Consider the following 16,338-nt stretch of genomic DNA (forward strand, 5'->3'; position numbering starts at 1 on the left):
CAGCTTTTCACGTCAGAGCTGTGAGTGTAAACTTCAACTTACAAACACAAATATTAATATGACAAGTTCTCCCATTAGATCAACAAGCTGTCGAGTTCAGCTACTGATTTATCTTCACATCAGAGCTGCATGTTAAACAGGGACTAAAGCTGTGCTGCTGTTGTCCACAGCTCACGGAGAGAACCGCGGCGGCCGCTTCCAGAACGTGACAGAGCTGCGTCTGGTGGGCCTGGAGGTGACGGACGCCGTGTCTCGTCTGCTAGTGCGCTATCTTCCTCACCTGAGCAAGCTGGACCTCAGCCAGTGCTGCCACATCACAGACCAGAGCATCCAGACGCTGACCTCTGCCCTGTCCCCGCTGCGAGAGAGCCTCACACACGTCAGCCTGGCAGGTACACACACACACACACACACACACACACTGCATCAGTACTCCTGATCACTCTTATTCTCTCATGCACTACAACAGTGCTTTAAAGAAACTGTAGAGGTCCCGGTCTTTAATGCATATAGATTTTCATATTTTTCATACAACTGGATACATTGTCTTTACACATCATGTTATGCAGACATTTGTTTTATTTATCTCTCAGATGCATCTCAGAAATACTTTCACAGAGGTTAAATATATTTTACACATTTCTCATCGGTTGTAGAACTAAATTTAGATAATTGACATGAATATGCACACACAAGCACACTACATGAACACATGACACCTACTGATAACCATGACAACAAGAAAAACAGAAAAAGAAAGTCCATCACCAGCGAAAATGAATAGATTTAGTTGTAGAAGAGTAATGATGATGTTGTTTTGTTAGGGGGGAAAAATTGTCTTTAGAATTGCTGTTTTGAGTTAAAATCCGAAAGGAATGTAATTAAATCTAATACTAAAATACTAGCGATGGTATAATGATAATTTGATAATGAATAAGGTTTTTTTTTTTTTTTGAAAAAAGGTGGTAAATAGAGTAATAGCATGGTAACATCTAAAACGTATAGATTTTGCATCGGCTCACTAGTACAGACTGTGGATATATATTTCCTCTCCCCTAAAGGATTATTAGGAACACCATACTAAAACTGTGTTTCTCCTTCAGAACTGCTTTAATTCTGCGTGGCATTGATTCAACAAGCTGCTGAAAGCATTCTTTAGAAATGTTGGCCCATATTGATAGGATCGCATCTTGCAGTTGATGGAGATTTGCATGTACAGTTCTCTCTCCACCTTCAATACCACGACTTAGGTGTCCTTGAGCAAGGCATCGAACCCACAACTGCTCCCCGGCATAAATGATGAACACTTCTCCGGGTGTGTGTTCACAGTGTGTGTGTGTGTGTGTGTGTGTGTGCACTTCGGATGGGTTAAATGCAGAGCACAAATTCTGAGTATGGGTCACCATACTTGGCTGAATGTCACGTCACTTTAAAAAGTGTGCCAAGAAAACACCCTCCACACCATTACACCACCACCAGCAGCAGCCTGCACAGTGGTAACAAGGCATGATGGATCCATGTTCTCATTCTGTTTACGCCAAATTCTGACTCTACCATCTGAATGTCTCAACAGAAGTCCAGACTCATCAGACCAGGAAACATTTTTACTGTCTTCACCTGTCTAATTTTGGTGATCTTGTGCAAACTATAGCCTCTTTTTTCTATTTGTAGTGGAGATGAGTGGTGCCCGGTGGGTCTTCTGCTGTTGTAGCCCATCCGCCTCAAGGTTGTGTGTGTTGTGGCTTCACAAATGCTTTGCTGCATACCTCGGTTGTATCGAGAGGTTATTTCAGTCAAAGTTGCTCTTCAATCAGCTTGAATCAGTCGAGCCATTCTCCTCTGACCTCTAGCATCAACAAGTCATTTTCTCCCACAGGACTGACACATACTGGATGTTTTTCCTTTACACACCATTCTTTGTAAACCCTAGAAATGGTTGTGTGTGAAAATCCCAGTAACTGAGCAGATTGTGAAACACTCAGACCGGCCCGTCTGGCACCAACAACCATGCCACGCTCAAAATTACTTAAATCACCTTTCTTTCCCATTCTGACATTCAGTTTGGAGTTCAGGAGATTGTCTTGACCAGGACCACACCCATAAATACATTGAAGCAACTGCCTTGTGATTGGTTGATTAGATAATTGCATTAATGAGAAATTGAACAGGTGTTCCTAATAATCCTTTAGGTGAGTGTGTGTGTGTGTGTGTGTGTGTATGCGTGTGTGTGTGTGTGTGTGTGTATGTATATATATATATATATATATATATATATATATATATATATATATATATATATATATATATAATATATATATATATATAATATATATATATATATATATATATATGATGATAAAAAAAAATATCACCGTTAATCTATTCTCAAAGTTGGGTTGGGAGCTGGGTCTATACTAAGCAAGCAATGATGACTTTCTCCTTGATATTTTATATAACCGACTGGCTGAGGACAGCCTAAAAAGATGCTCAGGACAGTTGACGGGCCACTGCTGCGCATCGTCACGAAAGCTTATCTTTCTCACGTGTTTTTACGCCTTACCGCTTGTCGATTTAAACATTAAAGCATCCAAACACTAGACGCGGAAAAACTGAACAGAGCTGGTTACTCGCGCGCTGTGCTCGGTGCAGAGAGGGAGAGGGAGAGAGAGAGAGAGAGGGAGAGGGAGAGAGAGAGAGAGAGAGAGAGAGAGGGAGAGGGAGAGAGAGAGAGAGACGCGTATCACGGACAGCGAAACTGAACCGAGGTCTCTTCTGCGAAAAGAAAGGCGTCTCAAAACACTAGAACATCGAATTTGCTTATTTTTGTTCTTGTGCCGACAAATAAATACAAAATATGTCAAAATATCCACCTTGGAAATTATGGTCGAAAAAACTGTCAGTTATTTCTTAAGTGAAAGTAAACTGTTGAGGAAAAAAATAGGATGTGTATTATATTGGATGCGTTCATCATCTCTTAAAGTGACCGCGCCTAATTTAGCTACTGGCTGCTGTAATGTTAATCCAAGAAAATGAAAATGAAAATCACTCACTGCTCTTGACTACTTTGTAGTTTTAACAGTCAAATCAAAAATTATTCAGACACCAGATATATTTTTTGATATATATAGCAAAACTGCAATAATGTGAGAAATGTTGAAGGTGTCTGAATAAATGTTGGTTTCATTGTATATTTCATTTTTACATTGAAGACTATCAAGTGCTTTTTTACATTTAATTATTTGGTTTCTGTACCTTGACACCTACAAACCTGAAAAACACTTAAACATTGGTGTGAAACAGGAGTAATGTTGTTTGCACCTTGTGCAATGTGGAATTAGTTTACAGCTTTTTCAAGCACTTTGTGATGCATTTTGGAAACAGGACATGAGCCCCTTTTCTAATGCACCACCTATCTTGATAAACCCCTTCTCAAAGACTTACTGTTTGTCAATTTTATTTGGGTAACACACATATTCTGAATGCCTTCGGCAGAATTCGAATGAGCCATTTTAATCTAGATTAATCTAGATCTAGAGCTAATCTAGATTAAACAAATTTATCTATGCCCACCACTAATATTAATATATATACACACACACACACACAGTACAGACCAAAAGTTTGGACACACCTTCTCATTCAAAGATTTTTCTTTATTTTCATGATTATAAAAAATTGTAGATTCACACTGAAGGCATCAAAACTATGAATTAACACATGTGGAATTATATACATAACAAAAAAGTGTATATACAGTATTGTTCAAAATAATAGCAGTACAATGTGACTAACCAGAATAATCAAGGTTTTTAGTATATTTTTTTATTGCTACGTGGCAAACAAGTTACCAGTAGGTTCAGTAGATTCTCAGAAAACAAATGAGACCCAGCATTCATGATATGCACGCTCTTAAGGCTGTGCAATTGGGCAATTAGTTGAATTAGTTGAAAGGGGTGTGTTCAAAAAAATAGCAGTGTGGCATTCAATCACTGAGGTCATCAATTTTGTGAAGAAACAGGTGTGAATCAGGTGGCCCCTATTTAAGGATGAAGCCAACACTTGTTGAACATGCATTTGAAAGCTGAGGAAAATGGGTCGTTCAAGACATTGTTCAGAAGAACAGCGTACTTTGATTAAAAAGTTGATTAGAGAGGGGAAAACCTATAAAGAGGTGCAAAAAATGATAGGCTGTTCCGCTAAAATGATCTCCAATGCCTTAAAATGGAGAGCAAAACCAGAGAGACGTGGAAGAAAACGGAAGACAACCATCAAAATGGATAGAAGAATAACCAGAATGGCAAAGGCTCAGCCAATGATCACCTCCAGGATGATCAAAGACAGTCTGGAGTTACCTGTAAGTACTGTGACAGTTAGAAGACGTCTGTGTGAAGCTAATCTATTTTCAAGAATCCCCCGCAAAGTCCCTCTGTTAAAAAAAAGGCATGTGCAGAAGAGGTTACAATTTGCCAAAGAACACATCAACTGGCCTAAAGAGAAAAGGAGGAACATTTTGTGGACTGATGAGAGTAAAATTGTTCTTTTTGGGTCCAAGGGCCACAGGCAGTTTGTGAGATGACCCCCAAACTCTGAATTCAAGCCACAGTACACAGTGAAGACAGTGAAGCATGGAGGTGCAAGCATCATGATATGGGCATGTTTCTCCTACTATGGTGTTGGGCCTATTTATCGCATACCAGGGATCATGGATCAGTTTGCATATGTTAAAATACTTGAAGAGGTCATGTTGCCCTATGCTGAAGAGGACATGCCCTTGAAATGGTTGTTTCAACAAGACAATGACCCAAAACACACTAGTAAACGGGCAAAGTCTTGGTTCCAAACCAACAAAATTAATGTTATGGAGTGGCCAGCCCAATCTCCAGACCTTAATCCAATTGAGAACTTGTGGGGTGATATCAAAAATGCTGTTTCTGAAGCAAAACCAAGAAATGTGAATGAATTGTGGAATGTTGTTAAAGAATCATGGAGTGGAATAACAGCTGAGAGGTGCCACAAGTTGGTTGACTCCATGCCACACAGATGTCAAGCAGTTTTAAAAAACTGTGGTCATACAACTAAATATTAGTTTAGTGATTCACAGGATTGCTAAATCCCAGAAAAAAAAAATGTTTGTACAAAATAGTTTTGAGTTTGTACAGTCAAAGGTAGACACTGCTATTTTTTTGAACACACCCCTTTCAACTAATTGCCCAATTGCACAGCCTTAAGAGCGTGCATATCATGAATGCTGGGTCTCATTTGTTTTCTGAGAATCTACTGAACCTACTGGTAACTTGTTTGCCACGTAGCAATAAAAAATATACTAAAAACCTTGATTATTCTGGTTAGTCACATTGTACTGCTATTATTTTGAACAATACTGTATGTCATATTGTAGGCTCTTCAAAGTAGCCACCTTTTGCTTTGATTACTGCTTTGCACACTCTTGGCATTCTCTTGATGAGCTTCAAGAGGTAGTCACCTGAAATGGTCTTCTATCAGTCTTGAAGGAGTTCCCCGAGAGATGCTTAGCACTTGTTGGTCCTTTTGCCTTCTGTCTGCGGTCCAGCTCACCCCTAAACCACCTGGATTGGGTTCAGGTCCGGTGACTGTGGAGGCCAGGTCATCTGGCGCAGCACCCCATCACTCTCCTTCTTGCTCAAATAGCCCTTGATGCCTTCAGTGTGACTCTACAATCTTCATAGTCATGAAAATAAAGAAAACTCTTTGAATGAGAAAGTGTGTCCAAACTTTTGGTCTTCACTGTATGTGTATATATATATATATATATATATATATATGTGTGTTTGTGTGTGTGTGTGCATATACACACACACAGGACTTGATCATTGTCCTTGTTAACATTGGTGTTTTGAAATAAGTTCAGTTTCTAAGCTGCTCTGTTGAAATTATATTGTTCACCGTGACTGAGTTTAAACTCAAGGTTGCTCTGTTACAGTCTCCATAGGAACCCATGTTAAAATGAATTAATCAATTAATGAATCAAACAAAAGTTACTAAGAATAAAAATGAGCTTGTAGTTGAAATGTGGCCACAACAACAGCAAGAAGTTTAAAGAATATCTGTATATGACTTGTTTTGATCACCATCAAACCTGAAAGATGCGTTTGCATTTGATACCCAAGAAGAGTGAAACGAAGCACTCTGAAGCTCACACAGCTGCTCGGGCCACTTCAAAAACCAGAGCTGCTTTTACATACTGACATCTGTGTCCCTGCAGCACAGAAGCAGTCCTCAGTAGCACAGGGAAATGTGTAGCAAAACAGGCCCTCCAGGATTTCGCAATTTTCCGATCGCTGAATTGATCGCAAAATCAAGCAAACGCCACAAATTATGGTAATTTCCACAAGTTTTCAGCATAATTTGGGCTTAGAAGCATCCCATATAACGTCACTGCAAAATGCATTCAGTCCAAGAAAGGTACATCCCATAACGTCACTCTTAAAATACATCTTGCATATGTAAATGCAGACATTAGATGTCTCTGAGATGTAGATGTGATGTTATGGTGAGTGTTTTACTGCCAGGTGTTGAAGACATGGCTCTAGTGCTGGTCTCCTCAAACGTTATTCTGGAGACCTACAGTGTTCTCCAAGTCAGAAAAGTCATAACAGTGTTAGAAGAATGTTCAAGGAAAAACAATAATAAAATGCAGCAAATTCCATCAATTTTTTAGAAAAGCTGCAGCAAAATTAGTCATTTTGATTGCAAAAAAGCACAAACAAAAAATCTTGAAATCCTGGAGGGACTGAATAGACGACAATACACTGTATGAGTCCAAATGATACACTTCTCTTTTATGCCAAAAATTATTAGGATATTAAGATAAGATCATGTTCCATGAATGAACTTAGTAAGTTTTGCTACTGTAAATATATCAAAACTAAATTTTTGATTAGTAATATGCATTGCTAAGAACTTCATCTGAACAACTTGAAAGATGATTTTCTCAATATTTAGATGTTTTTGCTCCCTCAGATTCCAGATTTTCAAAGAGTTGTATCTCAGACAGATATTGTCCTCCTAATAAGCCACACATCACTGGAGAGATGACACTTATGACAAATATAGAAGGTGCACAGTGAAACTGAAATGATTTAAGAACATTAGATGTAACGTACAACACTACTGTACACAACTGATAAGAAAAACAGCAAATGTGAAATGTAACACCAGTAATTCTGGGAATGTCCATTTATGTTTTTTCACTCTAAATGATTCATTCTTTTTCACTTCCAAAAATGGTGTATATAATAGGACTTCCCATGAATGAATGAATGAGTGAGTCTTCTGCTGTTGGAATGCCTCAGAGTGGACTGCGCTGCTGTGTTTCAGGCTGTGTGTGTGTTTCTCAGATGACCTGTGTGTGTGTTTCAGGCTGTGTGAAGGTGACGGAGCAGTGTCTGCCGCTGCTGCGCCGCTGTGCCTCGCTGCAGACGGTGGACCTGCGCTCCTGCTGCCTCCTCGCTCCAGACGTCTCCCAGCTGCACTGCTTCCCCTCGGCCCCAGACAGACTCCTGCTCAAGAACAGCTAGACTCCTGCACAGGACCTTCGGACATCACACACACTTATTAGTTCTGGATCAACCATTTGTGAATGGAGAGATCAAGTCCACCTAGATATCCCGTAGCAGGAATGAGTGTGTGTTCTCCTGACCCCGGCCGGCACTGCTCCTGTCCTGCTGGGAACACTGGCTCTGTCCCGATGCAGAATGTATCCTACTGTGGAAAGCTTGTCTCAAAGACAGCCATATTAGTGTGCTTGGGTGGATCTCACCCCAAAATCAAAACACTTTATCTGTTTGGTTTTTTACAGACATACATACATACATACATACATAATAATAATAATAAAAGCCCACTTTGGGACCAATAAGAATTTTTTGCATTATGAGATGATTTCATTAGTGCTAGGCACATTTACCCCCAAGTTCTCATGACTGTAGAAATAATAACCTCACTCTTCTGCTCCAACAGAATTTCACATTGCTGTCCGACGTGTTAAAGTTCAGATACAGAGATGCTTGAATATCTTTATGGTCCTGAAATGAGGCTGGGCTTTGATTTTGGGGTTTTAGGTGTTTGTTGAGATGCACTCATTGGTGGAGATGTGTGTGAACAGTGTTAACGTGGGTGATGGGCTCTGATGGTGTGCTTGGTGTTCCCTTCTCTTCACTCGCTCTCGGCCTTACTGTGTCATGCGCTGAACGTCCTCTGTTCTTCCCCTCTTCCTGATCGATGAAGGACACGGAGCAGAAAGCCTGAAAGACGTCGCTGTGCTCGGGCAGGGTGAATGTTGCTGTAGATTCCTGCAGCTCTGGAAAGATTTTCACAGAACGAGGCATTGGTTTGTTGTCATTGGGTCAGCTCATTCAAGCTGCTCACATTCAAAGCCAGAATGGTATGCCTCTCATTAGCAATGGAGAAACAGTGAAGATAAATCCTTTGTTGGCATCTAGTTTGAAAATGTGTTTGAGAATAAAACAGTTGGTGTTTCCAGCCGCATTCAGTGTTAGCACTCTCAAAAGACTAACCACACATTCTGCAAACGAGTCACTTCTGGTGTTTTAATGCTTCCCCGAGCAGGAAGGCTTTAACAGTTTTAATTGTTCCATTTTGAAACCAGTACCATCTTCTCTGTTGAACTATTGAATGGGTCTCTACAAGGCACCCTTGCAAACAACTTTTCTTCAATCTTTTGGTGAGCTCTGCAGCTGCTTTCTTCCAGAATATGATGCATGTCAACACCTTTCACTGACTATTTCTTGCACACTTTTATTCAGTATTGGGTCCAATACATGGCATTATAAAGTGTTTGATGGCAGTACACAAACAGTATCCCTTAAAAGTGCCCTCGACAATGTAGATGCTATGTTTTTTTTTTCCTTTTTTGTCAATGTTGTTGTTTTTAGATTTCACGTTCAGTGCAGTTTGCATTTAAAATACGTTTCTGCACATTGGAATACACCTGTGTGCGGTTCATAATTACATATCAAACATGGATTTATTGATCTTTTTTGGAACTGGCGCAAAGAATTCAAGTTGAAGAACCTAAATAGGTTTCAAATATGGTTCCTCTTTCGTCCGACCATGTTTTTTTTTGCAGATTCATAGCCCACCAAACTGAATTGCCATGTATGAACCAAACATTCACCCTGTTGAATGCACAGGGCGGAAATCATGTTATTATAATATCTTGCCAAATTATTATTTTTTTTGGGCGGGGGGCGTTCATATATAAATATATATATTTCTTCTTTTGCATTGATCCATGTGATAGAATATGAAATAATGGGGTAAAAGAAAAACAAGGCAGCTACTGTAAGAGTGACTACTGTAAAATGTCTTAATAAATAAAGACAATGGGGGTTGTTTTTATTTACTTGGCTTTTCTTTTTTCAATGTGCTGCAAACACTACTGAAATACTTGAGAGTCATGCCAACTGAAAAATAAAAATAAAACTTTTTCAGGGCTAAACAGTGATGATTTTACTTGCATTTTCGAGGGAAAACTACTGTTGCAGTAAATTGGGCACACTGTGTGAACTTAATATATACAGGTCCTTCTCAGAAAATTAGCATATTGTGATAAAAGTTCATTATTTTCCATAATGTAATGATAAAAATTTCACTTTCATATATTTTAGATTCACTACACACCAACTGAAATATTTCAGGTCTTTTATTGTTTTAATACTGATGATTTTGGCATACAGCCAGTATATACAGCCTGAATAAAAACTCCCTAATGCCAATCATGATTGTAGAGTTTGAATATGTACAAGACATACTAGTAAAGGTGTCAACACTTAGGAAAAACACTATTGCCAGGGATGTGTCCATAAATAAGTGATTACTCTTTCTTCTTTTGATTTAGCAGAATAAGTTTGAGATCAGCTGCAGGCTTTTTCTTTAAAACAAACAGACTCAATTGGTCTCATTTGGAAAGTATGTTTCAATGTACAACCATTACAGGGATTGCATCTTTGCTGAACCTAACAACTACACAGCAAATGTCAGAGTGTTAAAATCCCAGAGTTTTGATGACCAGAGTATAATTTATACACTTTGGAGTAAACTGGGCTTAAAGTACACTTGTCAGGTTTCACCAGAAACTCTCTCAAGTGTTAGTGTATTGGTTCAGTGTTGATGTGGAGCTGTTGTAGTGTAAATAGTGAGATGATGAACACTTTGAGAGTCAATCTGTTGCTTTCCCGTCCGCACATGAGTTTAGGTTTCGATACGTCATCAGATCGACAACGCGTTGTGGTTGAATCATGATGCAGCCTCGTGGACATCAGTTTCAAACTGACATCTGAAGTCGTCGACATTTTGATTCTGCGGGACCATAGGTAAGAAATCACCAAGTGAATCATCCCGAATATTCCTGTTTGTCTTCTTGTTTTAATTCCCATAACTAAAACACTAAAAACGCTAATGTAGAAGTAGAAGAGGTGTGACGTTTTGTAATTTAGTTTAACTAGCTAACTTACTATACCAATGGTAGCTAAAGTAATGGTGAATGTTTTTTTTAGTGGTGATGTTAACGTTGATCGTTGACCATTAAATGAAATTTCTAATTGAAAATGCAGCAATCATTTGTTAACGTTAGCTGCCGCTCCCAATTTCGCGCCTTGTGCAGGCTAAATTGACTAGCTATCCTTGAAAGCTAACGTTACAGATTCCCGTCTGAAATGATTGAGTCTGACTTTATTTGCACTACATTTGGTATTGTGCGTGTTCAATAAACCAATTGTATTTTTATGTTTTAGTAATATGTGAGGAAAACTACAGCAATGCTTTTCAAAGTGCAGTAACGTTACCAAGGAAAGAAGAAGTACATCAAACTCAATGGAGTAACTTATCATATCCAGCATTTCTCAGGGAGGGTAAGTTAATGTTAATGGCATTCTTCTCTTAGTTAGGGCCCGAGCACCGAGGTGCGAGGACCCTCTTGTATCTGCTTTGTTTTTTATTAGGGCCCGAGCACCGATGGTGTGAGGACCCTCTTGGAATTGCTCCGTTTATTATTATTAGGGCTCAAGCCCAAAGGGCGAGAGGCCTATTGTTTTCCTTAGGATTATTTTTTATTATTATTATTATTATTATTATTATTATTATTATTTTTTTTTTCCAACGTCTCGGGGGCTTTTGGGGCCCTTAACGTGCTTAAAAAGTCTTGAAAATTGGCACACAGATTGGAACCTGCGGCCATTAGGGCCGGGCAGAGACTGATACACGGGCGTGGCACAGGGGCTCTACAGCGCCCCCTGGAATATGGAGGGCCATATATCATACATTCTTGCTCGTAGACGTATGAAACTCGGTACACATATAAATCTCATCAATCCAAACAACTTTTGTATTGCATATCATAGGCTCCGCCCAACAGGAAGTTGGCTATTTAGGGTTTAGTATTCAAATTTTTCGTCAAAGTTGTGGGGGCTTTGGGGGTCCTTAACATACTCAAAAACTCTTGAAAATTTGCGCACACTTTGGAATCTGTGGCCTTTAGGAGCCTGCAGAGGCTGGGACCCGGGCGTGGCACAGGGGCTCTACGGCGCCCCCTGGAACACAGTCAGAAATGTTGATGTATAGCTCACACATACTTGCACATATTCATATGAAACTCAGTACACATATAGATCTCATCGTGCCGAACAACTTTCGTATTGCATGTCATAGGCTCCACCCAACAGGAAGTCAGCTATTTAGAGTTATGTAAAAAGCGCATGCTCTGGAATTTGAAATACTTGTCATAGGTTTTTTTCTCGATTGCCGCCAAACTCGGTCAACATGATCTCAAGACACTGGGGATGAAAAATTGCCAGGGGATTTTTGATATCTCAAACGGTTTGCTCGTGGCGAGGCGTTGAAATTATGGCGAGAAATTAGAAACAGGAAGTGTCTAATACCATCCACATACATTTCCTGATTTTAATCAAACTTCATCAGATTATTCGTTGTATGATGTCGATCGCATATATGTGACTATTAGGAGTCAAAGTTATAGCGCCACCAACTGGCAGAAGGAAGTGTGTCATTTTCAAAATGATTTGAATTCAGCATCTTATTATTACTCGATTTGCTTCAAACTTCATCAGAATAATGTTAAAACACAGCTGATATAAATCTGCAAGGGGGATATTGATATCTAAAAAATTGTTGCCGTGGCAACATGTCAAACTGGAATACTTCTCAGGTGATTTTGAGGCATATAACATGCTTAGAATTTCATCAAACTCAGAACACATATCAGTATTAGTGACAGCTAGACACTGGCAAAAGTTCATAAGAGGGCGTGGAATAGGCACTCTATAGCGCCACCTTTTGTCAAAAGTGGGGGGGTTAGTTTTAGCTACAGACACCAAACTCAGTACAAAAATTGTTCTTATCAAGACGGACAACTTTCTAATTCACAGTCATCAGCTACGACCAACAGGAAGTCGGCTATTTTGATTTGAATGTGGATTATTTTTTACATTTAGCCGTGAATTAATGCATACTGCTCAGAGGAGAGTAACACTATACACACCAAACTTGGTCTACATGTTGAAAAAACATTGAGGAACTTAAATTGTGAATGGGTTTTGGATAACTTGGATGGTTTTGTCGTGGTGATTTTTTTAAATGACAATAAAGATGGAATTATTAATTTTCCTGCATTTTTAAATTCCAAACACTTCAAAACCTTTTTTCATACAGAAAAAAAAGTTATTCTGAGTAAATATGCATAGTTTCATGACTTTACAACACTGTATGGATAACAGAAAATTAAAAAACTGTCAGACATCTCATCTCACTCTGTCCATCTGTTTGAGTGTGTGTGCTTAGACTTCCATTGTCTGACAGAAATAGCGCCCCTACAGGTTCAGTTACCGGACTAAAAAAGGGAGGAGACTGTCTTTTGGTTTCGATTTTAAATCGGTTAAAATACAAATAAATACTTGGATTTAATTCACAGTGACAAGCTAAACCAACATATATGATTATTATCAGGTCAGGGCTCATTAATAATTGATGTGTGGTCAGTGATACGTGAGAAACACGAGAGATGAATCACCGCTCTGAGCAGGAGCGTGTGGAATGATGAGCTCAGAAAAAACGAGTTTATTCTTGTTTTATAGCTATTAAAAATAAAGTATTGCAGCGATATCACACAATTCACCAATTAGAGCACACCAATAGCTAAATTAAGATGTTTTTGAACTGTTTGTGTGAAAATGAAATATTTGCGGCTGCCTACTGAAATCACTGCCTCCGATCAGCGCGCACAGTGTCACAAGTTCAAAACAAACGAATTTATTCTTGTTTAAGAGCTTTTTAAAATAAATTATTGCCATAAATGCACACAATACATCCATTATAACACAACACGAGCTAAATGCAGGTGTTTGTGACCCGTTTAAGTGTGCAAGACTATTTGAAAGCGCGACTGGCAGAATAACATATATCTCTCGAGCTGCAGGATTCTGGCTTTCGTCGTAAGAACGAACACATCACGGACAAGATTATTTCAAAATACATAATAGCTTGGCTAATATAAACGAAAACAGCCACGTGAACATAAACTGTTGAGAATTAAATCTGAAGTGGATCAACTGGATTTTAATATTAAGTGACCTCATATACCAGCTGCTTTTGTCTTCAATTTTAATCTATATAAAAAATTAAACTCATTCATCTTGGCTGCTTTTTTAATGTGTGTACGTATTTATTTATTATTTTGCTCTAACAAGACTTAATCTATATTTAATTAAATCAATTACATTTGATTTTACATTTGATTTGTCCATTTCTGCATCTAAACGCCTAAAAACCTAAAACATGCTCTATTATACTATTGTTAGCAATTTCTTTATCGTCCAAGTTATCTGGTGTACACGCTTTTATTTTCATAATAAACTCGTTTGTTAGATTATACACAGTTATAGTGGTCTATAATAAATATTGACAGGTTTTATTCAAGATGTTTAGAATGATCGCCGTAGGCTAATTTTTTAAAATGTAAATCCAAAAAAAAAAAAAAAATAATTAAATAAATTAAAAACATTGGAAAAGAATAACTTGTACTTTTTTATACATTTTGTATAGTTTCATAGTTTATGCATTATAGTTATAAAAACAAACAAATTTAGCCACTCACATAGAAATCTTAGGCCTTATCCTTTTCTGACAGTTTTAGGGATTTTTAAAAATCCTAAAAAACCTTATTTGTGCTGCAAATAATAATTTCAAACTAATTTGATACTGACCTCTGATATCCTGTGACATGATATTTATTTGAATTTACATAATCTCATGGATGTAACAGTAAATCTGTTCAGTTCACAGATCAAGACTAAGCTCTAATGCAAGCAGAACTTTCACAAATGCTTTTAGGTCAATAAAATCATTACAAAACACTTACAAATCATTTAAGGGATTTGATAACACTGTAAAATAATGTCTAATTTGTTAAGATTAGCAAATGCATTGATAACACTTTATAATAACTGCACTCATTAGTAAATAGTCAGTTCATGCTTCATAAAGCCTTGTCCCAATATTAATAGTCAATAGTAAGCAGTTTATAAATACAGCTATAAATAGCTTGTTCTTGGTTTATAAGCACATTTATTAAAAAGGAGAGTAGAGGGTCAGTTATCTTCTTATGAAAAAAATAAATAAAAAATAAACAAACAACAACACTGATTGATACAGAACTCATAAATGTTATTGTGGATTTATGATAAACTCAGCCTGTAAATGAATTCATTCTCCTCCAAGAAGACACAAGTAGTTCACACCAAACTGTTTTAACATGAAGCCATATACTGAAGATGTTAAATTGCGAATGGGTTTAGGATACCTTAAATGGTGTGGCCATAGCGATTTATTAAAGTAACATAAAAAAATACAATAGTAATTTTACTATATCTTTAAAATTTTTAATTCCAACTCTTCATAATTTTTTATATACGTAGAAGTCATCATTTGAAGGAAGCACAGTAAGTTTCATAGCTTTATCATTTTCAAGAGCCAACATAAAATTAAAACTATCATAACTTATAAATCAAGCTTGCAATTCTTAGTACCAATAATGGCCACCAGATGGAGCTATAGGATTACTTTTAAATAATTATTGTAGAAACAAGTATGATTTAAATCATTTATAGAAATCTTTCAAAGAAAAATAATATGAATTTTATGTATTTTACTGATAAAATTACATTCACTTAATTAGAATAACAAGCTGAAGTATTGTGAACTGTATATTAAGAATAATTCTTTATAGGCTTTATGGACAGATACGTTTTGAGTGACTTGAAGGATCAGCACCACATCCTCTTTACCAGTTTAAAGAATGTATCTTACAGTACAGGTGCGGGATGAATTTTGAATGGCTTGAATGGTTTTGTCGTGGGTGATTTTTTAAAATATTAGTAAAAAAGTAACCAGTAAATGTCTTTTATTTTTTTAGTGCAGCTTCTAAACACTTAAAAAAATTTACACATAGAAGACAAGTCATTCTGAGGAAATATGCATAGTTTCATGACATATACAACACTATATGGATGATAGAATTAAAAACACTATCATACATCTGATGTCACTCTGTCCCTCTGTCACTGTGGGTAATGTGTGTGTGTGTGTGTGTGTTGTGTGTGTGTTAAGTGAATTAGTTGTGAACTATCAGGGAGCATTTTAGGTCTCCAGCGCCAACATTTTACAGAACTGCCACTTTCCTGGAGTCTCAGAATTAAACAACTGTGTCAGGGGTTCTGGAAGAAATCAAAAGATTCCAAAAAATGATTTAACTTAGAATCCATGAAGTATTGTGAAATACTACTATTAAGACTTATATATAGGCTTTAATGAACAGATTAGAGTGACTCCTGAAGGACCAGCACCACCTCCTTGTCCGATGGTTTGAGGATATATATTTTCCTGAATCCGGGGTTAAGATTTAGGGAGCTCATTTTTTATTCCACCTCCTTTCCGGAAGTCTGTCTTGCAGAATTACTAAAATTAATCTTCACATTAATTCCTAATTATTTTCAATTATTTTTGTCAGTTCTTCTTGACCTGTTTTTTTTCTTCTTCTTCTTTTCTGACCTCATGACCCAGTCAGCATTTTTGTACAATGGTCAAATCTTAACTTATCCATTTCTGTATTGCATGTGTGTTTGATATTTCTCATGGGTATTTCATAATTTTATCGCTTGAGTTTAAAAAAGTTTGAGTTAAACTCTTTTTTAGCGCATTTTATCTGTAAAGAAAACATACCTAATGATTCTGCACACATGAATATAAGGAGTTTTTCTCTTCAGCTTT

The 16,338-nt window shown here is 37.5% G+C and overlaps 1 protein-coding gene across 4 annotated transcripts in view; it reads left to right on the plus strand.

Annotated features, from left to right (window-relative positions):
• Positions 1 to 9,225, plus strand: part of fbxl19 (F-box and leucine rich repeat protein 19) — a 31,424-nt gene extending 22,199 nt beyond the window's left edge. For 3 of the 4 annotated variants that reach the window (XM_026288363.1, XM_026288365.1, XM_026288362.1), the window contains exons 10-11: positions 171 to 392; positions 7,399 to 9,225. In XM_026288363.1, coding sequence (XP_026144148.1) covers positions 171 to 392; positions 7,399 to 7,556 — 380 coding nt within the window. In that variant the 3' untranslated portion in view covers positions 7,557 to 9,225. The remainder of the gene's footprint in view (positions 1 to 170; positions 393 to 7,398) is intronic. The other variant, XM_026288364.1, reaches the window with a different exon arrangement.
• The last annotated feature ends 7,113 nt before the right edge of the window (positions 9,226 to 16,338 follow it).

The sequence above is a fragment of the Carassius auratus genome, chromosome 19, assembly GCF_003368295.1.
Source record: "Carassius auratus strain Wakin chromosome 19, ASM336829v1, whole genome shotgun sequence".
NCBI classification, from domain to species: domain Eukaryota; kingdom Metazoa; phylum Chordata; class Actinopteri; order Cypriniformes; family Cyprinidae; genus Carassius; species Carassius auratus.